This window comes from Poecilia formosa, unplaced genomic scaffold, assembly GCF_000485575.1.
Source record: "Poecilia formosa unplaced genomic scaffold, Poecilia_formosa-5.1.2 Scaffold195, whole genome shotgun sequence".
NCBI lineage: Eukaryota > Metazoa > Chordata > Actinopteri > Cyprinodontiformes > Poeciliidae > Poecilia > Poecilia formosa.
This window is the reverse complement of record NW_006800134.1, coordinates 67,562-94,505: the sequence shown is the minus strand read 5'-3', so window position 1 is coordinate 94,505 and position 26,944 is coordinate 67,562. Positions and strand designations below refer to the sequence as shown.

General features: G+C 43.4%; 1 protein-coding gene across 6 annotated transcripts in view; it reads left to right on the top strand.

Moving 5' to 3' along the window:
* Positions 1 to 26,944, top strand: part of LOC103148026 (RUNX family transcription factor 2) — a 60,666-nt gene that overhangs the window by 22,786 nt on the left and 10,936 nt on the right. For 2 of the 6 annotated variants that reach the window (XM_007566622.2, XM_007566621.2), the window contains 5 exons: positions 1,554 to 1,819; positions 3,595 to 3,751; positions 6,353 to 6,457; positions 24,290 to 24,457; positions 26,713 to 26,874. In XM_007566622.2, coding sequence (XP_007566684.1) covers positions 1,554 to 1,819; positions 3,595 to 3,751; positions 6,353 to 6,457; positions 24,290 to 24,457; positions 26,713 to 26,874 — 858 coding nt within the window. Of the gene's footprint in view, positions 1 to 287; positions 495 to 612; positions 1,820 to 3,594; positions 3,752 to 6,352; positions 6,458 to 24,289; positions 24,458 to 26,712; positions 26,875 to 26,944 lie in introns of those variants that run through there. The other 4 variants (XM_007566623.2, XM_016678934.1, XM_016678933.1 and 1 more) reach the window with 4 other exon arrangements.

Genomic DNA, 26,944 nt, shown 5'->3' with positions numbered 1-26,944 from the left:
AAAAAAATAACGTAAGGTTTCATCTTTCGGCGTTGTGTGCATGTGGTTTCGTTTTCTTCTAATGAAACACGTATGTAATTGATTTAGCTCATCGTGTGCGGCCCGAAAAACCGGTGAAGTCTTTTTTTTTTTTTTATAATTCGAGTGACTTTCGTAGACTCGGTTGGCTGCTGGATGGAGAGTTGGTTGGTGGGGGGGAGGGGGAACGGGGGGTGCTTAAAGGTAGAATACCTGCTGCAGCTAAACCTCGGCTTACACCTGCGCAGCAGCTCTCCCCTGCGCCCGAAGTGAAACCCTACTCCTGCGCGTCCTACCTGACTCACCGCTCTCCGGTGACTCAGTGGCTCCGGCCCTTGATGGGAGCTCAGTCCGAGACGCTGCTGTTAGGCGCACATTGTCGAGCGCCGTAACTCAACACGGTCTGACTGGAAATGACCACCTCCGACGTCAGGAGCGCGCTGCCAGGTCCACGGGAACGGTGACATGACATGTCGGTACGTTTACGGTTTACACGCGCGCCGCGTAACCCTCTCGTGTGTGGGGGGGAGGGGGAGGGGGTGTAAGAGCGCATAGACGACGCTGAACAAAAAACGATTGTCCGTGTTGTGTGGGTGTGGAGGTGTGGGGGGGCAGAGCGCATTAGAGGCGTGATAGATCGCGGCGCAGAGCGGAGGGAGCGGATCTGACTCCAGACACCACGTGTTGGAGTCGCATCAGCGCAATAATTGCCGGGGCGCTCGGGCTATATAAACCACAAAAACGCCTGCGCACGGGGAACCCCGGCCCTCCAAACACTAACCACATTCACGGCCGCAAAACGGGATTCGTTTTTTTTTTTTTTTTCCCTTCCCTCCTCCTTCATCTCACCGGCGATCATTTCTTTTCTCTCTCTCTCTCTCTCTCTGCCTCTCTCTCTTTCTTTTTTCTCCCCTTCCCCAGGCTTTTTAACCCTATATACAAAACCTGCTTCGCGGCCGGAAGACCTCCAGAAAGATTTGTTGAATTTGCAGGCGTCGCGGGATTATAAATAGGCTTGTTAAGTATTGTTGAGGCGTAATCTTTTCACTTTGAAACTTTCCTTTATGTGTACATAGCCTGCGGGTTTCCAGAGCGCCTTTCTGTTTGGTACAAAGACTTCAATGACGCACCTGGAGGAGCGCTTTGACTTTTTTTTTTTTTTAAAGCAAACGAAAGCAGACAAAAACCTTTTAGACCGTCTGGTTTAACTGTATAGCCTAGTTGCGCGCTCGGAGATTTATTTGGTGTTATTACAGTGAGAGCGCGCGCCTGCGTTATGGCACGTGGATTCCTCCCTGGAAAAGCTCTCGATTTAGAAAAAACGCGTCCTTAAAGCTTTTTTTTTCTTCTTCTTTTTTTTCCGCCCGCGGGAGAAAGTCTGCTTTGTAGTCGAGAGAGTTTTAGAGCGCTCAACCGAACCGAGAGGCAGCGAGTGTGAGAGAAAGCGGAGAGAGCCCGACAGAAAGAGAGAGAGAGAGCCCCCCTCTGCAGCGCCTTTCCGCTAATCCACGGTGTTGTGATGCGAATTCCCGTAGATCCCAGCGCCAGCCGGAGGTTCAGTCCGCCGTCCAGCAGCCTCCAGCCGGTCCCAGGGAAGATGAACGACGTGAGCTCCCCGGCCGGCCAGCCGGACGCGGCGGCCGCGGTGCCGAGGCTGCGTCCCCCGCATGAGAACCGCAGCATGGCCGAGATCATCGCCGACCACCCAGCCGAGCTGGTGCGCACCGACAGCCCCAACTTCCTCTGCTCGGTCCTGCCCTCCCACTGGCGGTGCAACAAGACGCTGCCTGTGGCCTTCAAGGTGAGCTCAAAGTGTTTTTGCTGCTCGGTTAGAAGGAATCCCAGTAGGAGCCCCGCAAGTGGCATTCCGCTTTCAACTTTGAGCTTAATGTGTTAAGTTATAAATAGGCCAAAAATGCGTCTTTGAATCCGAACATATGATTAAATTCCACGTAGGACCTGAACTGATCTGAATTTTGATTCTTTGTAATTTGTTGGACTTGTGGATAAAAATGTTTGTTGTTGTTGTTGTTGTTTTTGTTTGCTATATAAATACACTGAATAAAAGTTGACTTAAACTTATCCAAATGTTTTTAATCCCTCTACATTTGTAATTAATTGGGTTGCTCCAAAATGTATTATAGTCCTTTTTCATTTTGAAATTTGTTAATCATTTTTTAATTAACTGAAAAAGCACCAGTTTCTATAAATGTCACCACAACACTTTATTTTATTTCTATAATTTGTATTATCATCTATGTTAATTTATAAGATAACTCCACTTGTTTTTTTTTCTTTCTGATTAATAAGTTGATTTTAACTCCTTATGCTTAAAATTGTGCATCAAGAAAATAATTTCTCTGAGGTGGTTTCACAGCTTTAATGCAAAATCTTGAAAAGAAAAAGTAGAAATGTATCACAGGAGTCAAATGGTTTTTTTATTATTATTATTTAAAACAGAAAAGCAACAATTACACCTCTTCGCGTAGTTTTGAATAACAGTTATGATGATCTGCACAGCATTTTGATTTTGATTATTAGACTTTCTTGTGAGCCTATGAAGTGGGCTGGCAGTGTGAAGAAACAGGTGGAGGAGGGGGGTGCAGTAGCTTCAGACAGCCAGAGAAAACTTCCTTCATCCCTGCAGCTTCTTTGGCATTTCATTAAATATGCTTTAGGAAAAGTAAGGTGACAATGATGGAGTATTTTTAACTGTTTTGTCACAGCAACATTTTGAAAACCTCTGCATGTCTTCACATCAAAAACCTATTTAGTTTTTAATATCATTGACAGCCACTGAAATTATCATATCAAATTTAAATCCTTTAGAAACGTGTCAGAATGAAGAATAACCTTTTTTTTTTTTTTGCCGCCTCCATATTTAAACACCCAAACACATCAGGTTTTATTTCAGCTTTTTCAACAAGATTTATTTGGTGTTTTTTACAGTCTAAAAACAAAAATAAATATGCCTCAGGAATAAACAAGCAAAACAAAAACAAAAAAAAACAAGCGGCTCCAGGAATAATGTTTTTAACATTTTAGGCTTTTGAAGCCTCGTCATTTATTTTTTCCCCTGATATCCCGCCGATTAAAAAAAAAAAAGAAAGAGAAAAAAAAAAGGAGGCCCTTTTAATTAGGCGGTGTATTACTCAAAGGACAGATCAAAGACCCTCGTCAGTGGAAATGTATAGCTGAGGCTCTGGCTTGGAATTAAACGTGACAACTTTCTGAAATATAAGTGTTATTTCCCCCGTCGTTATTACGAGGGGGCTCTGTAATTATCGCGGGGTTTTGCTCGTCCTCTTTTATCCGCGTCCAAGAAGCTAAATGATAACACAAGGCCTCCACGCTCAAGATGGTTAACATCATAACATTTATCTTATTGTCAGATCGCTTCAGAGGGACAAATTAAAACCCATCCATCAACATGATTTGGAGGAGGATGGCATGATGGGGAAATAATAAAGGAGAGCAGAAAGCCTTTCTCCATTGCTTTATTTTATTTTATGTCTCAATATTTTTCAGATTTGAAAAAGTGGTTAAAAAATTTCCTCCCCTTCGTCTCCTCGACAGGTGGTGGCCCTGGGCGACATACCCGACGGGACGGTCGTCACGGTCATGGCGGGCAACGATGAGAACTACTCGGCCGAGCTGCGGAACGCCTCGGGCGTGATGAAGAACCAAGTGGCGCGCTTCAACGACCTTCGCTTCGTGGGCCGCAGCGGCAGAGGTGAGGCCTCAGACTCTCTCGGCGCTCGCTGCCGCAGCCTGCAGGGAGCCATTAGGGCTCAGTGGTGTGGATTAGTGGCCACATTCCCCCAAAGTGGCAACCACATAATGATCTCCCTAACTCCAGGGGCTAAATCCCACAGCCCATATCCTTAAGAGAGGCCAATAACGTCGCTTCTGCAAGCTCAAGACGCGGCTCCTTTAGAGTTAATTATCCACAATAAGCAGGCGATGCTTCTTGAAATCCAAAATATTTCATGTTTTTATTTATTTATTCTAATAAAGAAGCCGTTTTCCATTTTTTTCCCCTTTCACCTTGCATAACCTCGGCTTGGTTCAGGTCCGTAAACATGCTGGGTAGTGTTGCGTCCCCCCCGCCCCCCTCCAGGCCCCCCGTGGCTAATCGTTCTCTGCCCACATCCGCGGGCTGCCGGAGTGAAACAAACTCCTGTTCGGTCCAATAACATTCCTGGAATGCTTGGCATCACCAAGCAACAATTCAGATCTCTCGCTGCTCCCATCGCTCGTTAGTAAATCATCGTATTTCCAAGTCGTGACGCTTGGCACTCGCCGCTTGCTCCCAGCCGTTCCCCGTTTCTCTGGAACACTCCGTTCGTTTTTTTTCCCTTTTGAATCTCCCCGCCCTCCTCCCCCGGTTAAAGCGATCGCAACAGGTAGCTGTCGGTTAAAAACAAAAACAAACAAACGGGTCGATGAGCGTAGAGCGGTCGCGTGGACGCCCGCGACCGGTTGCCACGGAAACCTTTCCTCGTGCGGCTTTTGCTGAGACACAGAATCTCGCAACAGGAAGTGACACAGGAGCCAGGAGGGTGGATCGGAATACGAGGTGTCTGAAATGAATACCCTCCGGTGACAGATAAGTACAAACGGAGAGAACTGATAGCATGTTAGATAGCTAAAAGTCACGGCCAGAGAGGGAGCCGGAGCCAGGCGGGGGCGGACGGGGATCGATAATTACAGGCCTGATGCGGACGACGATAGCGTGGACGCATGGGGCAGGTTATTCAGAGAGGAATCAGATACTCCTGACAAGATCTTTGGACTTAATGGTGTTCCACAGGAATTGGCTAATAATAGGAGCACCGGTACTGCATTCACATCCCTTTGACGTTTTCACACGAGCGCAACACAACTACAGGCTGCAGTGTGCTTCTTCTGTGATGAGACATGAAGTGTGGCTTAATAAAGTGGGAATCACATCTGGAAAGTGCGGCATGCTTATTTTGCATCCACCTTTCACTGCAGTCACAGCTGCCAGTCTTCTGGGAGAGTAAAAGTCTCCACCCGCTTTCCCCGCCTGTAGAAGGAAGATGGGAAGGAGAGCACCTGTGGACGGCCATTTTTGAATCTCAGTCGGGTCAAGGTGTGGATGTGTTATATGTTCATGTAACACATGAAAATGCTGCGATCTGAACCCATCTCTGAAGCTCTGGCTGTATGTTTAGGGTCATCACTATGCATAAGCTTCCTGCCTTGTCCAGGATAGTCATTTTTTTAGTTCCCTATGTTTGGCTAAAAGACTGCAATTTCTACCTGGAGGCTCAACGATCCGATATTAATATCTGTGTCGGTCCCAGTATTGAAAAAAATTCTATATCGGGTATCGGTGGCGATGCGTCCATTACGTAAAAGCAGATTTGTTCAGTTTAATTCTACGAGTGACGTCACGGTTAACTGTTTATTTTACGTTTTATTTAAAATTCCTAATTGTCTGTGACTGAAGTCTGGGTAAGGAAAAAAATGTTCTTCAGAAAAACCAGGGCCAGTTCAGCACCAAAGTGAAGACTTTCACCATCCAGAGGGACAAAAGAGAGAAAACCACAATCGTTTTAATTCGTCACGCGATCGATTGATTTATTGTTCATGGCGACAGGCCTACATGTTGATTACAGGATGATGGCGACGTTTTCATCTCCCTCTCCCCCCCCATCACACCTCCGTGGAGGTATGTGGGTCACCTGTCGCCGCTGCTATCTGCCCGGTCCATCTCTTTGAGAGCCATGTTTACTGAGGTTGTAAAGTGGAAGAGAGAGGGGAGGGTCCGTGCGCCCAGACGGCTGCGAGTGAATGGACAGCTGCTCCCTCTCCTCCGTCCCTCCCTCCCTCTCCCCTCTTTCCCGTTTCCCACTTGCAGCCACGCTTGCGCGGCACGTCTGCATACCTCAGAAGTTAGTGTAGCTGCTGACTTGGCTGTTGTGATATGATTCACAGCATTCCTCGTGCATGAACATGGGAATACACGCGCTTGCACAGACAAGCGCTCAGCCCCAAGGCAACAACTGCTGGGGATTATCAAGAAAGGAAGTGACTATTAAAATGCCTCTCGCCGTCCCACACGGCAGTAGAGATTCTTGATAACGAGATGCTGGCTGCTGCGACGCAACTCCACAAAACTAAACTGAGCACTTACCCAAACAGAGCTGATTTAATGTTGTTATTTTGTTATCGTTCTCTTTAGGCCAACATCTCCTTGTAACGTGATCGCTGTGACACTCGTGACTTAGGAATGGTTTTAGAGATAAATGCCAGACATTGTCTTTGCAGATGGCATATCCTTTGATCTTCTTTGATGTCACCACAGGCAAGAGCTTCACACTGACAATCACGGTATTCACCAACCCACCGCAAGTGGCCACGTACCACCGAGCCATAAAGGTCACCGTGGACGGACCGCGTGAGCCCAGGAGTGAGTACCGATGCATGCATGCACTCGCAGCACAGTAAGGGAGCATGCCAGAGCGCGCGAAAAACATTTCTTCCAGTTGAGTTTGTCTTGAGAAAGATGAGTCAGTGAGTGACAAGACAGGAAATCAAAACTGAAAGGTATTTTAAAAAAATAAATAAATACAAGCTTATATTATATTTCCCACAGTTTAAAGTTTGAGTGCAAGAACAGATCGTGGATCTGCTTTTAAATCTGAAAGGGGGAATTGCTGATTTCTTTTTCCCAACTGATACTCGGTGAAATTATTAGGAATAGTTCTCTTACTCGTGATCAGATGTCATGTCGCAGTTAAATTTTGGAAAAATAGTCGTATTTGCATATAAAGGTTGCTTCTTCTCAATGTGATCTCTTCAGTTGGATAGTTTGCAGGTATGACAATGAATACCTGCAATGTTTTGATGGTAAAATTGACAGAATCTGAATCAGTTTTTTGAGGCGTTAAAACAGTCCTGCATCTCTGCCATTGAAACATGAATCAGATAGAAATTTGTGGAAATTTTTTCTTTGCAGTTTTCGGTTTTTTTTTTTGTTTTTGTTTTTTGTTTTGATCAGCTTGGACCTGCATCATCTTCCCTATCATCTTCCACCTTCCCTGCATGTCTCTGAGAATATCTTTGAACAAAATTCATCTGATGCAAATTCACCATGAAATCCAAACATCAGGATTGGGGTGAAATCCAAACATCAGGATTGGGGTTGCTCAATATGTTTCCAAATGTTCTCACCCGTTTTACAACAATCAGATGCCAAAATCAACTAAGCTGTAGTCCCCAAGTCTTGACTGGCTATTAGCCTTCCACCACTCTGACAGTTTCTTCTCTTATCTCCACTTCTCAGTCCCCTGCTTTAGATTTTGGCAATAATATATATATAAAAAAAAAAAAAAACAGCAAATGCAAAGTTTTATAAGCCGATATCAACAATCTAGACTTTCACAGGAGACATCTGTTAGGTTGCAGCTGTGCTTAGATGCTGATCATTTTACTCTCTCAAAAAAAAAAACGGTGAGGGAATGAAAATGGTATTTTTGTTGGTTTCGCATACAAATGTTCCCAGGGTGCGATTTGGGGGGGGCATCCTCTGCAGCGGTGTTTCCCAATGCTCATCCTCTTGGCACACTGCCCTGCATGTTGTAGGTGTTTCCCTGCTTCAGCGCACCGGAGTGTTATTTATGGCTGATTAACAACGTTTTACTGAACTGCAATCATCTGAATTAGGCATGTTTCAGCAAGGAACCGTGTAAAACATGCAGGGCAGTGTGCCTTGATGGCCAGGGTTGGGAAACACCAGACTCTGCAGGACATTCCGTACCAAGAATGCGTCATTTTATACGAGCCAAGGTGTGTTCGCTATATCCTACCTGATAATTTAAAGTGTTTATTATTATTATTATTATTACTACTACACTCAGTGTTGGCTGTAAGACAGTGATTACTGTGGTTGTGTGATTTAAGTTAATACTTCACAAGAAGAAGGTAGTTTGGTATCATTTGGGTTTGACCAAAGACGATTTATCTGTCATGTTTCAAGTCAAACCAGGATGAATGAAAATAGGGTACGATGTCTTTAAAGGTTATTAACATAATGCTATATTATGTAAATATAGTATTTCATTTTTATGGCTATTTCCTTCTATTATTCAGGAAATTATGTAACTACAAAGATAGACAAATTGATGGTTTGACTGCATGAACTTGAAGTAGTATAGAAATGGAAGTAGGAAGCAATGAAGTAGCAATGTACGGGTAAAAATGGGTTCAGCAATTAAAGTTGTAGTTCAGTTTGAGTCGTTAAATTTCTAAAAAGGAAATTTAGAAAGAGAGAAGGAGGAGAGGAAAAAGGCTAGCGGTACGATACGTGACATTGTTTGAACTAATTGTGACAATTTAGAGAATTGACACACGACGCGGCATTAGTGGCTTACGAACGTCTACACTTTTGCAAGAGGCTTTTGCTTCTCATGGTTTCCTCAATTGGACAACATTCTTGTTACTCTGCTAAATTATCCAATCAACTATAATGTTACTTTAATCTGGATCATTCTTTAAAAAAACCTCTTTATTTAGCCACAGGTTGTCGCTAAATCCAAATGTTTACGCCACTCCCAGAAAACTGATTCATATGGTCTCAGCTGTTGATGGGAAGACATTTAGTTGGAAGAACAACTATAAACTTAACAAACTTGTGAGTGGAGACATAAAATACACTAATATAGTGTGAGTAGTTTTGGTGTTCCTTCAAACAGCTCAAGTCAACTGGATCCTTAGTCGCAAGCTGACAAGCTATCAGCCTTTCTACGTTTGCTTCCGGTTCTGATAAAAACTCCACTGGAACTTGAACAAATCCTTTAAGAGCCAAAGCATTTCCTCTAGTTTTCACAAACTGAACTGTTTGATGTTGAAAACAACAGCTGCGCTTTAACTAAACCGTAGAAGTGGCCCAACGGCTAAAAGCTAAAGCTAATCGACGGGAGACACTAAGGTATTTCAGCTGAAAAGTTCTGACATGCACAAGCCGACAAGCGATAGGAAGTTAAATAAAGGCGAACCGATGTTCAGTTTCCTGTCTTACATAAACGTGAGACAAAGTATTCCTGAAAGGGTAGTCCGGGTAGCAGAGTGCTAGCATCAGCTTCTTTTAATGGCCCACATAAAAACAACTGAGGAGGAAAAAAAAAAAACTTTACTGTAGACAACAGTGCCAACTGGTCTGGCATGCAGCTGTTTCCACAACCCTCCTCCCTATTCATAAAAAAAAAAAAAAAAAACGATATTCTCATCTCAAGGCGTCTCAGGGAACAATATCACATCACAAACAATCCACCCACCCACCCAGCCAGCCTGCACGGTCACATATGGCACCAGGACACAGAGGAGCCAGGAGACAGTAGGATTACTACCACCATCACTCAGTGTTGTAGGAAACCGGCGTTCGGTGCCAGAAAAACGCCTCACGCACACCCGACAGTCAGCACTGCGCAGACATGGCGCCCCGAGACAAAGGCACATGCTTGTCCTGGAAGCGCGCATGCTCTCACAATCACGCCCACTTCATTTCCCCCACCACCGCCGCCGCCGCCGCCGCCACCACCTCCCTTTCGCACCAGTGTTTGATCAAAAGCATTTCCTGTGCATCTGCTGTCCCCCGTCAGAGGACTTTCAAACAAGTCCCATTACTCGGTGGCGAGCAGATGGGAGTCGGAACTGAGTTTGTTTAGGAAAACCAGAGCCGAGTTAAAGAGACGCGAGCAACTGCACAGGAGGACTCCGAGTTTTACTTATTGTGAGAAAGGGGGACAAAAAGTTATTCAAATCTTAATTATACCGTGCATCGTCTTGCAAAAGTATACAAACCCCTTAGATTTTTTTTCACATTTTGTCAAGTTTTAGTCAAAAACTTCTGCGTTTGCAGGGATTTTATCTGATGCACCCATACGTAGTTGTGCATAACTGCGAAACGGGAGAAAACAATTCACAAACAAACTGTGGCGTGCATCTCGATGCATCCTCTGAGTCAGTCCCACTGCTTGCTTCAGTTGCAGCTGCAAGTGAGTTGGACTAAAACCCTATCAAAAGTAGCTCAAATTGTTGAACATCTGAACATAAAACTTTTAGTTGTACCAAAGATTCTACTTTATGGAAATGTTTGGATCTAGCCAGCAGAGATTCAACTCTATTTCAGCCTCTAACTGTTTTTTTTTTTTTTTTCTGTGTTGACCTTTATTACTTACTTCCCTCCACTGCTGGAAAAAGGAATCCCCACAGCATAATGCTCCCACCGCCTTGTTTTCCCGTGGGGGCGGTGTGTTCAGAGTGACGCGCAGCATTAGTTTCCAGCCACACACAGCGTTTTGCATGCAGGCCAAGAAGCAGAACTGTGGTCTTTTCTGAATGCTGCCCGGTCCCCTACATCGTTTCTGGCAAACACTAACGGGACTTCTTATGGCTTACTTTCTGCAGTGGCTCTCTTTTTACCACAGGATATATCCAGTTCATGACTGACTGGCTAGGTTTGTAGTTGTGCCCGTACTCCTTTCATTTCTGGATGATGGATCAGTGCAGCATTAGTTGTTCAGATTTTCGTTTGTGCTGTAGCTCTGTTTTAAACATTTCCATTACTTCCTCCCTGGCCTGTCGGGTGTTTTTCTGCCCTCATGATGTTGTTTGATCACAAATGTTCGCTAATAAAGTCTTGAGGACTTTGGAGAACATTCATATAGAAATCCAGGATGTTTTCATACCTGATAGTTTGGCAGACTCGGTTCAACTGGGGACCAAAGCTGCTGCATTTTGAGCCGGTGAGGTTCATTTTCACACTGCACTTTGTGAAACCAACTAAACCCTTTGAGCAACGTGTTTCCCCACTCGCCTGTGGCGGCACTGCACCAAGAAACACTGAAGGAAACAACATGAAAACTTCTGAAGAAGACACAAGTGCAACTTCCTTCTTCACGAAATACAAAACGAAAATGGAGTAGAGTCAGATTTTAGCGGCTGTGGGATTTCTTGTTTGTCTTTGTTAAAAGATTTCTCCTGCTAGTGCTAGTATCTCGTGTTTGTTTTGGCTGTGTTTACCCAGAATGCCCTGCGGCGTACTCCACTTCCTGCTTTTTGAGCGGTCTCCGGTTCGTTTGGCGTTTACGTTAAACAATCAAACCTCACGCCAGAATTCACTTCAACCGGACCGAGACCTCGGCTTTTAGGCGAACCAGAGTTCACGTCTTTGGTCCGCATCAGAACTCGATTGCAGACTTTCCAGGTACAAGGACTGGAGTTCGATTAAAACGGGCTAAACAGAGCTGGTGTGAATGCACCCTCAGTTATACAAACCTGGGCTGATCTGAAGCGATTTGGTTGAACTGGATTTTGTTCAGGTGTGTCATTGTGAAATGGGCTGAATTTATTTTAACACACAGTTTTAGATCTTACCTTGTGTTTAGAAAATACAATAAAAGTCCCAATAAAATGCATCAAAATTAGTGGTTGTAATGTGACTAAAATGTGAAAGACTTTAGCTTTTAAGAGTATGAGTCTTTTTGCGAGGCTCTGTAATTGAATCATAAAGACTGTCATCTCACATAACCCCTGAACCTCTTTGCTTTGCTGTTAAGTGGTCAGAATTACCCCGGTGGTATAATTTACCCAGAACTAAAGCCAGAACACGTATCCCTCTCAGGGGTCATTACGCTGAGGTCTAAGGGTGGCAAAACACACATGTGCCCTCTCCCCTGCNGCCTTTGTTCTCTTCGTAGGTATGCAAGCTTATATTTCTGTTTGGGCGTGGAGCATGAGGAGAATGAGCTTTTAGCCCTGGAGATTATTCACCGCTATGTAGAGCTGCTGGACAAATACTTTGGCAATGTACGTCACTCTATTTTTTTTTTTTTTTTTTCAAAGTTTTCTGCGCTCGCTCACTCGAGCCGAGGGGCAGCGGCTGTCTCCCACCGTGCGATTCTATCTGTGAACGCTTCATTTAGACATGGTGGGCTTTGTCAGCCATTACAGCTCTTATTTTGTGTTAAACGAGCGGGTAATTAGGGGGGCCTGTAGTGCACCGGGCCCCTGCTGGGAGGGGTCAGCGGAACGGCGGAAACAGTAGGCTGTCTCAGGGGTTTGACATACACGGGCGCTTTATGGCTCTCTGCTGTCAAAACACAGTGTTGTTTCTGGAAAATAAGGCCGACAATAACCCTCGATTTCAGGCGTGCGGTGTGTGCCGGTCTGGAAAGTAGAAGTCAAGGGACATTTTTGATCCTTTTATTGATGTTACTTTAACACTTTGCAGTTTTATTGACCCTTCATTAATAGCTCATCTGGTGGTGGGTGTCTTTCAGGAAGGACATTTTGTCCCTGTGTTTGATGAGCCTTATGGCTGCCATATGAGTCCAACCCCCCACCACCCGCCAGCTCCCCGCCCCGACGGATGTGATTTCCCTCCACCACCTCTCCCCCTCCCCATCTAATATCTGTGGAGGAATAAAGTGGGACCACCCGTGAACGAATGGTCCTCGTATCTCTGCGCAGTCGACTTAATTAATTGCGTGGTCAGAGTGATGAATATTAGCGAGGCTTTGTTTAAAGATCTGTGGTGTGAGGTTTACAGCGTGCACGTGTGTGCGTGTGCGTGTGTGTGTGTGTGTGCGTGTGTGTGTGTGTGTGTGGGTTTAGTAAGTGGTTAGTCAGGTCCCTCTGACCACTGCGCTATTAGCAGTAGGCTAACTTGGTTTCTGTGGCTTGCATTGTCCTTAATGGCTTGACAGCTCTTGGTTACCCTGTGGTTTGCCACTGCACCCAACAGCTCACCAAGTGTGTGGAGGCATGTGTGTGTGTGCGTGTGTGTGCGTGTGTGTGTGTTTCCTCCTTGTGCTCGCAGATATGATCTGCAAAAGTCTGCGTCGGATCTCCCGCGTTTCTACCCGTGCTGCGTTTTTCGCAGGGAAAGCAAGAGAGTAGAGAGAGAGTGTGTGTGTGTGTGTGTGTGTGTGTGTGTGTGCGTGTGTGTGTGTGTGTGTGTGTGTGTTATGGGTGTCATTAGTTGAGTGCAGCCACAGTGCAGATTTGGAGCAGAGCTAATAGGCCTCATTAAATGTCATTTTGAGCTAATAGACAGGGAGTGGCTGTTTAAACCAATATGCTTTTATAGGTGGTTCTGTCTCCTTTCAGCTGCTCCTTATGGTGGCTGTGGCCAGCTGAGACAAACTTCCTGAGTGATTATAGCGGAGCTGCAATAACACAATAAACAAGGCTTTCTGTCCAAACCCACTGTTCTCATTAGAGTTAATTGATCGCAGGCGAACAGAGAAGGTGACAAAACCCCGCTGTGGCATCCATCACAGTCTGTCTCTTCTGGGGCTCGCGCCTCGTAAGCGGCCGCGAGTTTATGTTGTGCGTCAGCGCCGTTGGAGGTTCGTGGTCAGATCCATCTTTGCTGTTTTGGCACCTGGACAAGTCGAGACTTGGGGCTTCTGGGTTTGGGGATGGGAGCGAGGGGGCGGGTGTTTTGGTTCGGTTTTGGTCAGGGTGTTAACAAGTCTGGTGAGGAGGCCCTGGTTACTTAAAAGCCTGCAGACAATATTAGTGGTTCAGAAGACCTGTCTGCCAAGCCAGAAGCCCCTGTGATACACATCCACACACTCACAAAGCCACTGTACTTGTATGTGCATATGTTGTTTTTTTTAATGCCTTTAGCATTACAGCAGCTTCAGTTTTAGATGTAAAGTGTTGCAGAGCTGGAAGATTCAAACTAAAATATACCTACATGTGATTCAGTTAATCATATTGTTTAAAATACTTAAAGTCAAATGTAAAACCTGTGGGATGAGCTAACAAAAATCATGTCTGTTTCAATATGCAGGGCTAAATGACTGCTGTTGACCTCCTGAATGTCAGACATAGTACTTTACCAAAGTTAAATCAGTAAAGTCAAGTTTATTCTGATTGCCCATTTCTGCAGTTCAAAGGTTTTACGGCGTACAAACATAATACAGTAACCAGCAATCGTCAAACAGGTTGATCAATGTTCAACTTACTGCTAACCAAAACAGACCGATTTAAAGGAACTCGGTGTTTCGGCATGTTTTCAGGTTTCTGGAAGTTTCTTCCAGATTTGTGGCGCATAGAAGCTGGATGCTGCTTCAAACATCTTGGACATTTTCACACTTTGTCTTGTTACAACCACAAACTCGGATGTGTTTTCATTTGATTCACCAACAAACAGTGCTAACCTACCAAGGTAATGACATGACCGTGAACAAAAAACCTGGAATCACAAGTAGACAGACAGTTGACATTTTAGTTGACATCTCCCAACACACGACACTGTTACACTAGACTAGAATAGCCGCCTTCGGGTCCGATTTCAAAAGTCTTTAGAATCTGTGGCAAGTCCTCATAATAGATGTTTTAACAAGCTATCCATCCAATCTGAAAGAGCTTGAGCTGTTTCAAAAAGTATCTGTTTTCCCCTCTCCTTCACTATTTTGTGCTGGTCAGTAACATAATAGTCTCAATACTTTGCCAGGCGCTGTGGACGCGATCAAAGGGAATACGAGCCAAGTTTTCACAGCATTCTGCCTTTAAATGTAGCTGCGGATGAAAGGCCTGAAAATGCGTGAACATAAATATTAAGAAGTGTTTTTTTTTCGATGATGTCGTAGGACGAATGCACTGTCCCACAGCGTGACATTCAAGCTGTTTTCTTTGTGGCGGATTTTAAAAGGGCGTAGTTAGACACTCGGTGACACTTGACAAATTGCTGCTGTTAATTGTTTATCTTACACAGCATGACTTTTAATCCTCGATTTTGGGAAACATAAAAGACAGCAATAACAGGTTGTACTTTCTACTACATTAAACCCAATATAAACCTCCTTTTTCACGTCCTTCTAGAGTTACACGAAATACGTTGGTAATAGTTTGGACTTCTCTTCTGAAAACTGTACTTTAGAGCTAAACCCGGGTGGAAATAGAAGCGAGGAAGCTGAATTTTTCACACTGAGCAGAAAAATCGACGTGCCTTTTCCATGGAGACGGGAAGAGCTCTTTAAGCAATTTATTTTTATTTAGTCAATCATACTAACGATTTATTTACCTACGCATTTTACATTTGACTTTCTTTTCAGTCTGAAAGTTGCAATTCATGTTCAAACCTGACGGTAAGTACCTTTACAGATGCTAATTGCAGACGAGGATCTTTAGATGTTATCAGTGGCTGGCTTTTATTTAAACAAATTAGACACAGGATTCAAGGCATGTTTAATCTCTAAGGTTGATGTTTTGAGCAACTTGTGGGGAAAAAAAAAAGCAGAACTTCTTGACTCAATCCAGGTAGGAGGATTGCAAAAGAATCACCTTCGTCTTGAGGCTTTTCGCAATGGGAACCGGACGAATAAAACTCACCCAAACATCAGGAGGAAAAGAAATCAAAAAGCAGGATCGAGAAAGAAGGAGAGAAAAAGAGGAGGGTGAGGAGGGATGAGGAGGGCGATGAAACAAGAGCAAAAATACTCCAGGCTTTTCCCAAGGCAGCCAGTCACTTGAATGTCTTATGAAGTTCCTTGAAGAGGTGCCAAGACTCCTACAACACAGAATTATTCACAGAGAGGGCAAGACAAAGAGGAACACAGAGGAATAAAGAGACACAAAGTGAATCATAAAGAGATAATGACAAAAAGGACTATGTCTGGATCTGGTTTCTCTCTGAGCTGCACCAAAATAAAAACATCTCTCGGATTTGTTCTCCCCTGTTCTGAGTCAAAACACTTTAATGTGAGCAGAAAGGTGCAGAGGGAGCCTGTCTGGAAACCGCACACAGCCCAAACTGTCTGCCTTGCTCTTTAAACTTTGTACAGTATTGTACAAATGTGTATAAAGTGTGTTGAATAAATGTATGGCCTCTGGGAGTTGCTGCATGTGTGTGTGTGTGCGTGTGTGTGTGTGTGTGCCCTTCCCTCGCCTGGCTAGCTTCCTCCAGGCTGGAACGCACGGACCACACAGACGGCTGGCAGAGCTCCACGACAGCCTGGCTCCCTCTTTCTCTTTTTTTTTCCCTCTCCCACTTCTCTTTTTCGCTCGCTGCCTCGTCTTCCACACCTCCTTTCTCATCTCGCTTTTTGTTTTTTCACTCCTTCCTATTTTTCTCTCCTCACACACAAAAAAAATCTGTTTTCATTCTCCTCCCTCCGCCGTGTCTCCTCTCTTCCCGCCCTCCTCTCCTCCGGGCTTTTACACCAGACCCCCATGGCGGACAGGCACTCGGACCACACCGAATCACCCGTTTTGCCGCCGCCGCCGCCACGCTCTGCCAGTTTCGGATCGTCACCTGAAATAATTCATTGCTCCTGAGAGCCCCACAAAAACAACACGGCCACTGTGAGAGCATTGAATAATAATAATAAAAAGAAATGCACTGAAATACAGGGCCGGTTTATTCATTCGTCAGATTTACTGTTTCGCCGTCACTGACTGGCTGATTCGATGGCGGCCCCGCGGGACGGGAAGGAGGGCCTGTGGACTTTGAAACAACCCCAATTGTCCAAACTCACCAAGCGACCATGAAGGCCTCAGCAGAGGGCATGATGGGACAATAAATTTGCATTTTGTCTTTATTCTCAAACATGTGACGAAAACATGCGTTTCCGTCACACGTTTCTGAGCCGAGGCGATACGCAGAAGACCTTTCTGTTGATGTGTGTGTGCGCGTTTCTGGAATTCGCCTTTTCTAGGGACAAAAGAGATGTCAATGAGGAGGATTTGATTTTTGCAAAAAGGGATATTACCATAAATTTTCCCAATAACTTGACAGTATTTTGTTGGGAATCCTAAATCACCAAAAACATTTTACTCTCACAAAGGGTTTTTTAAACATTTTTTTTTAGACGTTTCCGTGCTGTTTTAATAGAAGAATATTGCTTTGGATCAAGGAGGTTTTTGGTCCAACCAAAACTTTAACAATAAACCCAAGCTCATTGCTAAAAACAACACCAGCAAATGATGTTCTTGGATCTTTTACTTCATGCTCTGGATGTGAATACCTGAAACCCCCAAAAGAAAAGATAAAGCAGTGTTTTTTGAGCAGCTGCAGACTCACTCATAGTAAAAGGGTTATGGCCAGTTGTTAATCAAAAGTACACAACATTTGCTTTGCAGTCTGTAGCGATGGTGCTTGTTCTCGTAGCAACATCGCATCACCACTTCATTCAGGCCCAACGTGCCGCGGTGCTGTTTCGAAGGAGGGAGGAGGAGTCTGGTGGTTGGAGCACAGAAGGTGAAATGGGTCCGACGTGGCGGCACCTTTCACCTTTCATCTCAACCACTTCCCTGCTGATCTTTCAGATTGCCTGGCTTGTTTGACACCTTGAAGCAAAGCCGACTCCGTGTGAGAGACAACCGGCGTCTTTTATCATCTTCTAGCAGTCTGTTAGCTCAGCAAATATCAAATAGACTTCAGCTAAAGAATTGCACTGATTGGGTAGAAGACGCTGGTGTCCACTCTCTTTTAAGATTTTTGCAGACTTTTTCAGGATTCAAAGTAGTAGCCATTTTTCAGCCAGCTGGCTGGGGGAGTGCAGCAACAGATTGCTGTATGATCCATACGTGAAAACTTCTGGTCGTAATTTTAATTATGGCTTCTCACTGAAGGGACTTCCTGACTGCAGGAAAAGTATGATGGAATATTACCATCATGGTTATACTTAGGCTCAATTTAGTGGTTGATTCTCTGGTATAAATTATTGTCTGAATCATTAGCTGTGATGTAAACAGCCAAGCTCATTCATATCTGCCTTAAATATACTAGTATGTGCTACTCAAAGTGGAAATAATCTGTTTATACTGTAGCTATCACTATGTTTTAAACACATAGTAGTCAAAATTGACTAGTTGTTTACCTCAAAATATTCAAAAATACAACTTTGGGGCGACATGTAAGTGAATAAATCTGATTTTTTTTTCTTTTTGTGAGAAAACAAAAGAGGGGAAAAGTCTAACTGTTGTTTGGAAATGTCTTGACAAAATGATGGAATTTGGAAGATTATATTGGTTTTAAAAAAGCAACATTTTAAAACTTTTACTTGAGGCTGACATTCAACCTCTGCTTGATTACTACTGAACAGCAAGCAAAGTTGTGATATTTTGCAAGAACTTAGTACTTAAGCAGAAACTTTTACTCAAGCCGTTTGAAGGATTTAATATTAATGAAAAATAATTCAATGAGCTTAAACAAGTTTACTTGAATTTGTGCCTTAAAGATAAAGACCATTTACCGGATGATTTTGTCATTTTCTTCTGTTTTTGATGAGTTCATAAAGACACCAGGTGTAAAAAAGTGAATTTTTTTTTTTTTTACTTGTAGGCATGAAATGAATGCTTTGTTTGCTTAATTCAGACAGACTGACTCATTTCATATCACTTCCCTTTGCTAAGCTACGCTATCCCTGTATTGGCTAAAGCTGCGTGTTTTTTGTGAACGAAATTTAGCAGGAGGGACATAAATCTTCCTGTCTTATTCTTGGACAGCAACCAAATGGGCTTGTTTTACCAATTTACATCCAAGATTCATAACATTTTGAGCTGTGGAACGTTTGAAAAAGAAAAGCGGACACAGTAAATCCAGCACAATCAGCTAAGCTAGCTAGCTAAACGAGCCGCGCTGTATTTAAGCGAGATCCTGTGCTGGGGGCACATGAGAGACAAGTCATTTGTTCGAGATTTCTGTCCTCGGAATCAGATTCATTCTAATGCAGCCATTAATCATTGAGGACTTGTATTCTGTTGCCTGCTTGCTTTAAGTAACACTTATCAGATCAACAGCTGAGAGTTGAATCCAGACGGCTACAATAATACTATTCTAGGATCAGAGTACAGTGGTTCAAGATATAATCTGAAGAAATGTTATTGATCCGTTATTATTTCTGGTTGTGTGTGTGTGTGTCTGTGTGTTTGCATGTGCCTGACCCAATGGTGCCAGTGTCAGTGTGCAATGATGCTCTTGTTCATGATCGCATGTCCAGACGTTTCCATACCTCCTTTCTCTCTCTCTCTCTCTCTCTTTCTTTTTTTTTTTGCTTCACAAGAGTGTGTTAAAGTTGCTCACATCTGGTCTGAATCTGTCCGTGTTTCCGGCCGCTGGCTGGGCAGGGAAGTGGCAGGCGCTATCGAAAATCTCCGCTGTTTTCACAGGGATGATGGGAATCTCAGGGACTTTCCCTAAGGCAGTGAAATCATCCGCTTTTCCCGCTCCTTTAAATACCCCCAGCTCATTCCTCCACCCAGCGAGGGTTCCGATAAAACAGCTGAGTTGTCTTGTGTTTGGCAACTGTTGTCCTCTAAAAGGTGTAATTAACTCATGAAAAACTGTATTTACCGTCAAGGCTTGCTAAGCTAATGGGCTTGAGGTCTGGCTGTTGGGAGCGTAGATTGGTCCCTAAATGTTATTGTTGACATCTTCCATTCCTGCAGTTTGTGAAAGAAGTGTTTTCGTTTTTTTTTTTTTTTTTTTTTTTTTTGGGGGGGGGGGGGGCTGGTATTCTGTGTCCAAATATACAACCTTCAAACCTGATAGACCAGGAAGCAAATTAGCAAAACGAAAAGAAAAAAACTGAACACCTAGAAGAATTACTCTAACCTGGATGTAATTAGGTTCCAATGTAGACTAATCTTTAGCATCATAGGTTCAGCGTCAACACTTAGCTAAAACATTTAATGAGGTTGTAGATCCATTCAATAACAGGCAATACCAGGACTTTGTATTGCCCTGGTATTGCCAGGACAATCCTTTCTGTCTGGTGACCATTACTGTTCTGACAGACTCTCTGGCCACATCAAACTCGTGATGCTCTGGCAATGTATTCATTTTTGCTCAGACTGTACTATTCCCATCCAGAATGAACCAATAGTTTTTCAACTCCCTGAAGTTTTTGATAGTTCCTACAAAACCTAACTCAACCTACATATTAATATTTTACCAAGCAGTTAAAAAAAAAGCTCATATCTGGCAGTAACCAGACTAAGGGTACAGTACTTGCTGTATATTTTTATGTTAAATTCTTTATATTTGCAAAAGCAAAATTGATGTGCACTACCTGATTATTGTGGTTACTGTAACTGGCTTGTTTCCTTTTTTTCAGAGTTTCGATGGTCAGCTCAGACCTTTACCATCACCTCATACCTACACATTGCCATTAAATCCTTTCCTTCTGCATTTAACAGTATCATCCTTGTGTACTTAAACCACAGCCAATCAGTTTATTGTTTAGGTATTAGACATAGAAATATGGATAGAAGTACTCATAAACTGCTTAAATCTCAAACAATTTTGTTTCCTAAAAATTAGTCTTGCCCCATATTTCCCTTTGTTTTGGTTCTGAATCATTTTTGGACCAAGTGACTTGTGAAATATTACAGATAAACACTTTAATAATATTTGTCGGCGCCATAAAACCACATTTCCTTACGATATTATGAGTAAAATTTTAAAACTAACTTATTAACTAAATCATTAGCTATCTGTGGTGGGCACCAATTTACAATGCATCAAGTAAGTTCTTTTGTACCCAAACTACAACAGTTCACCCAGTCCACAACACATCGGTATTTACTCAAATCCATCCCCACCTCTGATTGTGAAAGGCTCTTCACTTTACCACAAGCCCAAATCATTATCAGCTCACCTCCTTGTTAAAAAAAAAACAACTGTTTTGTTTGACAAAAAAAAATGTCATGCTGCTTCCCACCAAATATAGCCGACCTCATTAGAACTCAATTTTAAAGTAAATTTATTTGAAACTTGTTTCCAGAAGGCATAAACTCTGTTTTTAAGTTCATTTTGTACCTTATGATTCATTGGATCCAATGGACCTTTTTTTTTTTCTTCTTCTTCTCTTATTTCTCATGAGTCATAAAAGTTGGTGTATATTTGTTCAGGTGTGGCTGTAGAGTAGAACAACTTACCATGACTGCTGAGTCTGGTAACATTTCCACATGGGACTTTTGGTGTCTAAAACTGTTTTAATGTGTTGCTTTATTTTGAGCATGTGAGCAGTTTCACATAGTTGTTTTCCAAAATCCATCTTGAAACACTTTTGTTTCTTTGTTGTTGTTGTTTTTTTTTGCTTTTTGACTTTCTTGTTCTACTTTGAATTATTGAGTATTTTAATTTGGAGCGTGTCGAGTAGTTTTAGGATCCTGTGGCCTTTAATTTGGGGGTTTAGGGTTTAAGGAAGCGACCGAAGCAACCCGACCTTTTTCTCTATGAATGATTTACAGCCTGAGCCACCGAGCTGACTTCTCACTTAACTGTAAATATTTACAGTAACAGTAAATTTAACCTGTCCAAATACCACGTTTGTTTTTTCGGGATCCTCCTGCAAAGAGACGTTGTGATCCAAAACCCTCTCTTAACCGTTTCACCATTTGTTGCAGCCTAATGGGGCCTGTGTCGCCTGACTGGTTCAGAGCTCTTAATTTACTGGTCATTGGGGGTCTCTTCCTCACCCTGTCCTCCTCCTACTTGTGTCTGTCCCCCTCATCTCACTTGGAACTCCTTTAGCTATTTATTTCCATCACCCGGAGACAGGCCGAGCACAAAGCCTACACTGTGTCCCGGGGCTTTTTTAGGACAGAAACGCTGCCTGTTTTAAAATGGAAACGCTATGATTGACTGGGCACGGCTTACACAGAGGAACGAGGAATGCCTCGACATGAATAAATTACCCGCCGGAATGATGGAGACACACTATTAATGAAGTATGGAAGTGAATTACTGTCGACACCAGATATTTTGCTCTCTCTGCGTGCGACGTTAAATCAGACTCAGCCTTTCCCGTGGAGTCTGAAAAACAACACAACAACAGCTGAGGACATCGTGAAGATGGCGGACGAAGGCGGTAACAGAGGCCGGAGTCCGCTGAAAAGCAGCACGAAAAGCGTGGTTAGCTTGTTAAAGTGCTCAGAGACAAAGACCGTCATTTTTCAAGACTTATCTTGTTTCAGTAAAACAAACTGATGTATTTGGCCTTGTAAAGACTGTCTGTTCATCTGTCCATCCTCAAGAAGTTACAATATTAGTGAAAAGTTCACTTATTTCAGTAACTCACTTCACTAAGTGCAGCACATTATATAGATTGATCAGACACGCTGTTTCATTTATGCTAAGCTAATAAAACATGACATTAAAAGTTAAAATATGACATCAGACTAAGAAGAGAACATTTTTAATACAGAATCATGAGCTTCTATGTTCAAGACTCTTATTTTCACATGATCTTACAAACAATATATCTTGTCCGCACCAAGGCAATCACAGAGATCACACTACAATTATACTGATATAATTACATCCTGTCTGACCAATCAATGACTCCTTTTTCCCCCCCTCCAGTCTGATTCATTGCAGCAAGATTTTTGGTGTTTTTGGTTCCAAGATGTTGTTCCACAGTGAAATAATTTGTTGTGAAGAGCAAGATGGTTTTTAATGGCATATCTGAGGTCGAAATAAAGCGGAGTTGCAGAGGTGGAAAGGTGCCAAGCTGTAATGGGTGACTCTGGAAGAATCCACTCTTGTCATTTTGCATTTATTTACCCATTAAAGGGTAAAAAGTCTTGCAGAAGCTTGGAAAGCTGAACACGTTACGCAGCAAAGCTCCTCCAGCCAGGATGTCAGTGATGCATTTGATAAACCTTTCTTTTCTCTTTTTTTTTCCGTCTATGTGATGCTTTAGAAACACAAATGATGACTGTCTTTTTTTTTTTTTTTGTTTATCCTCATGTCTGCTCTCTTCAACACCCACCCTGAGTTGTAGGTGTAGTGCCAGGCCTTTGTTCCCAGCTCTGACTGCAGGCAGGTTGGGCAGGATTCTGAAGTAGCTCACTGTTTCTGCCCGAGCCAGCTGGAGCTCGGCCAAACACAGCAGGAGTTTCTGCTCTCCTCTGTTTGATATTTACTTTACCGCTTTTACAGGGGAACTAGTGCAAGACCAGACAGACATACTGACACAGTGCTGTGTCGGTGCTGAAAAGAACTATGCATGTGTGTATGTGTGTGTGCGCAAGGCCCCACCTTCACTGAACGGCAGTCCACACCTGGCCCACGGCCTGGGAAGGTTTTGATTGGGTTCCCACTGCAGGCTTGATAGGGATGGAAAAGGGTTGGGCTCAGAAGAAGAAAGTGTACTTGGTCTGGTATGTTGCGGCTTACCGCACATGGGTTATCTAAGTTCATGATTTTTTATTGTTTACTAGTAGCTACAGTTGCATATCTAACAGTATTAGTGGGTGGACTGGCTGATGGGACGACCGGGGGCTTTCCCGGTGGCCTGGTGGGTTAGTGGGTCGGTGGTTTAGCTCGTGGAGGAACTGTCACATTCGCCGCAGAGCCTCGTCGTTTTTGGTGCATCACGATGCCTCCAATTACACCATTTCAAATACCTTCTCTGCTCTCCTTCGCTACATTTGGGCAGATTTGGTGCATGTCCACTGGGTGGACCTGCAAACACCTGAATGAGTGCTACCAGGCTAACCTGGCCTACGAAAACAATTAGCCACTGTGGTGCTAATTATAAACTCAAAACAATCACAACGCAGAAAAGCTTGTTCTCCAGTAGCACTGCATAAATCAAATCTCCGCCTCTGGCTCTCGCATCCAGCCGAAGAGACAAAGTGAAGAACAGTAGAGCTGAATATCACTGGCATAGAAACGATCAGACGCGTCTGATTACTTGACCTATATGAGAATAGAAAAGAAATTTAGTTTATTTCAAGCTTCTTCCTTAGGTTCAAACAAAACACATGCATCTTCAGAGATTCGGTATATTTCTCTCCAAGTTGTCATCCAAGGCAATGCTAGATATTAGCCTAGCCTTTTGTGGATTAGGTGCCATAAAGTAGCCTGAATCATCCCACTGACTTGGAAAAGCAAACTGAGAGTCATAGCACCAAAGATCTGACTTGTCATCTTGCAGAGGATATTTGTTGAAACTGAACGTTTTCATCATACACTTGATATACTTTGTAGTAACAAGTCACACGCAAAACACCAACGTGTGGCAGAAAACTGATACTGATTACCACCCATACCAACTCTTCCCCTTTTCCTGTGGGGATTGTTTCTTCTCAGAAGGGACAGGAAAGCCGGTCAGAAAAAGACTTCCAAGCCCACATACTGGTTGCAACAACCTGTAACAGTAGTTGCCTCAAGTTGTCTTTGCCAAAATGATAAGTCCTGCCATTGTCACATGAACGTAACTGATGTAGCCCCTCCTTCTTCTTCTCCTCGCTTTCTTTCTTTTGTTTTGTTCAGGGCATCGTCAGAAACTTGAGGACCCGCCCAAAACCGGCCTGTTCTCAGACCGCCTTAGTGAGCTTGAGAGGATGAGGGTGAGGGTCACGGTTCCCACGCAAACGCCCCGGCCAGCTCTCAACACTGCAGCCAACACCTTCAACCCGCAGGGTCAGACACAGATAACAGGTGAGCTACTACGGTTAGCTTTTGTCACGGCGAGTAGTTCAAGTGTTAAACATCCACCTGGTGTTTAAAGGATGGCGATAACAAGGCGTTGAGTGTAAGCAGAGTTTGTGGAGCAACTAGTTACATTCACTCAATTACATTTACTTTTAGGAGTTTTTGTACTACTCTGTACTTTTTACTTTTACTTGAGTACTTTTATTATGAAGTATTACTGCTCTGACTTGAGTACAATTTCTGGATTCCCTACCCACTGATTTGAAAACATTACTTTTTGTTACTTATGTGAATCATTGTCATTTTGATCCTTAAAATACCAAAATTTCCACTTAATTTCATATTTTGGCCTGTGTGATGATGCCATTTTTGAATATTAAATGAAGTTTTTTCTCTTGGACGTTTCCATTTTTTTTACTTTCACTTGAGTAAAAATATGGTGAAGTAGTGCTACTCTTACTTGAGTACATTTGCTGGGCACTCTACCCGTCTCTGAGTGTAATCCAAAAAAAATGAAAGCATCTCCAGCTTTTTTTACGACATAAACTTCAGCATGGCCTAAAGCTGCAGAAAGACTTATGACTGCACACATGACACACATACCCGCCTTACAATTCATGTTTTATGTCAAGACAAGGCATTTGAAACATTTTGTCCTTTTTAACAATGCGTTGGAAATGCGACACCGAAGATGCTCGAGCCTAATCTCCGACTCGCACCACAAGCTTTATGACCGCTGAGCGTTTGCCAAGCATTGTCCGGCCGAACCACTTACAGACTCGCTGTGAAACATCAAACCCCAACTGGAGCCGCGGCCTGACGGCACGAGAGTCTGCGGAGCGTGTTATGTTGCGTCTGAGATTGTCTGTCCCCCCCTCTGCCCCGTCGCTCAATCAATCTCCAGCTTAGCCGGTAACACCATCTCTCACGGCTGGGCACGGCCGCCACCCGATCGCTCCCAAATCGGGAAACCTGTCGCACGTGGTTATTTAAAGTCTCAGTTATTTTTGGAGCCGGGCATTGTAGTGCTTCTAAGGGGATCGTTAGAGGCTTGGTTAAACAGCGCCTGTTACACACTCTGGCTTAAAACGCGGACTCGTTTTACCGAATGATATTCAGATCTGTTTAGTTTGTGAAATCGTAAAGTAAGAATAAAATTCCCATTTCGACTCAACCTCTTGCGCTTTTTTCCCACTTAACTTTTCTAGCTGTACATTTTCATCTGCTTGCACTTTTTGTCCTTTGTTTTTAATACAAAGCAGCGCCATGGCTAAAGTGTTTACGTTTCTTTTTTTTTTCTTTTTTTTTCACATAGCAACCGCTAAACCTCAATGCATTTCATCGGGAGATGAACACAGAGTTGTGCTTAACTGTGGAAGGATTTAAAAAAAAAATAGCATAAAAATAACATTCAGTCCCTGTTGTGTAACATAGTGGTGGCAGGGTGGTGCTGTGGGGCACATTGTGTTTAACAAGGTGGAGAAGGTTTAGACCGAAATCCAACTGAGAATCTGTTTTCTTTTTTTTTTTTTGTAGCTAAATATTCCAAAAGCATCTTCCTCCTTCCACGTTGTAACAACGCACCGCTTTGTTTCACGTAAAATCCCTATAAACTACATTGAAGTTTAACACCGTGATGTAGAAAAAAGTGGAAAAGTTTCTCTTGGCACTGCATATCAACTTTCGGCCTGCTTGCTGATGTGTTTTTCTTTCACCCTCCTTCTCAAGCCCAACTTCAGCATCATTTATTCAACTAAATACAAAGTCTATTCTTCCAGTAGCCTTAAGAACAACAACCTACAGCTTACAGTGTTTCTAAAGGGAAAAAAAACAGAAAGAGCCTTCACGGTCTGTTGTGTCGTTGCACAGACACAATAACAGAGTCTATCACGCTGTGGTATTTAGCGTGGCGTGTTTACATCCTGGACCAGGGCCAGCGAGGCTTTTCTGTTTCTCAGCTGCCAAGCACAAAGTTTTATAAGGCAAACAGGAAGATCTTCTCTTCAGAGGTAAACATTGGTTGTGTCACTGGGGAAACCTTTTCCAGAATACACACAAGTGATATCTGTAATCCTAAATAAAACTACAGATGAAAAGAGACAAGGGGGGGGAGGGTGGAAGAAGCTGCTGCAAATGTCTGACTTTAGCAAAACTGATTGGAGTGTTTGAATGTGCATGTTGGGGCACTTGTAATTATTCTCCCTTTTTTTTTCTCGCTTCCTTTTTTCCCTTCCTTTCCTTGCTTCTTTTCTTCCCATCAGACCCTCGTCAGCCCCAGTCCTCTCCTCCGTGGTCGTACGAACAGCCGTACCCGTCCTACCTGAGTCCCATGGCGTCCCCCTCTGTCCACTCCACCACTCCCCTCTCCTCCAGCCGAGGCACGGGCCTGCCTGCCATCAGTGACGTGCCTAGACGATTGCCAGGTAGAGCCATTACTCTCTAGGGAAAGATAAACGTCTAATATCTTAATGCATCACGCATAAACGCAGGTCC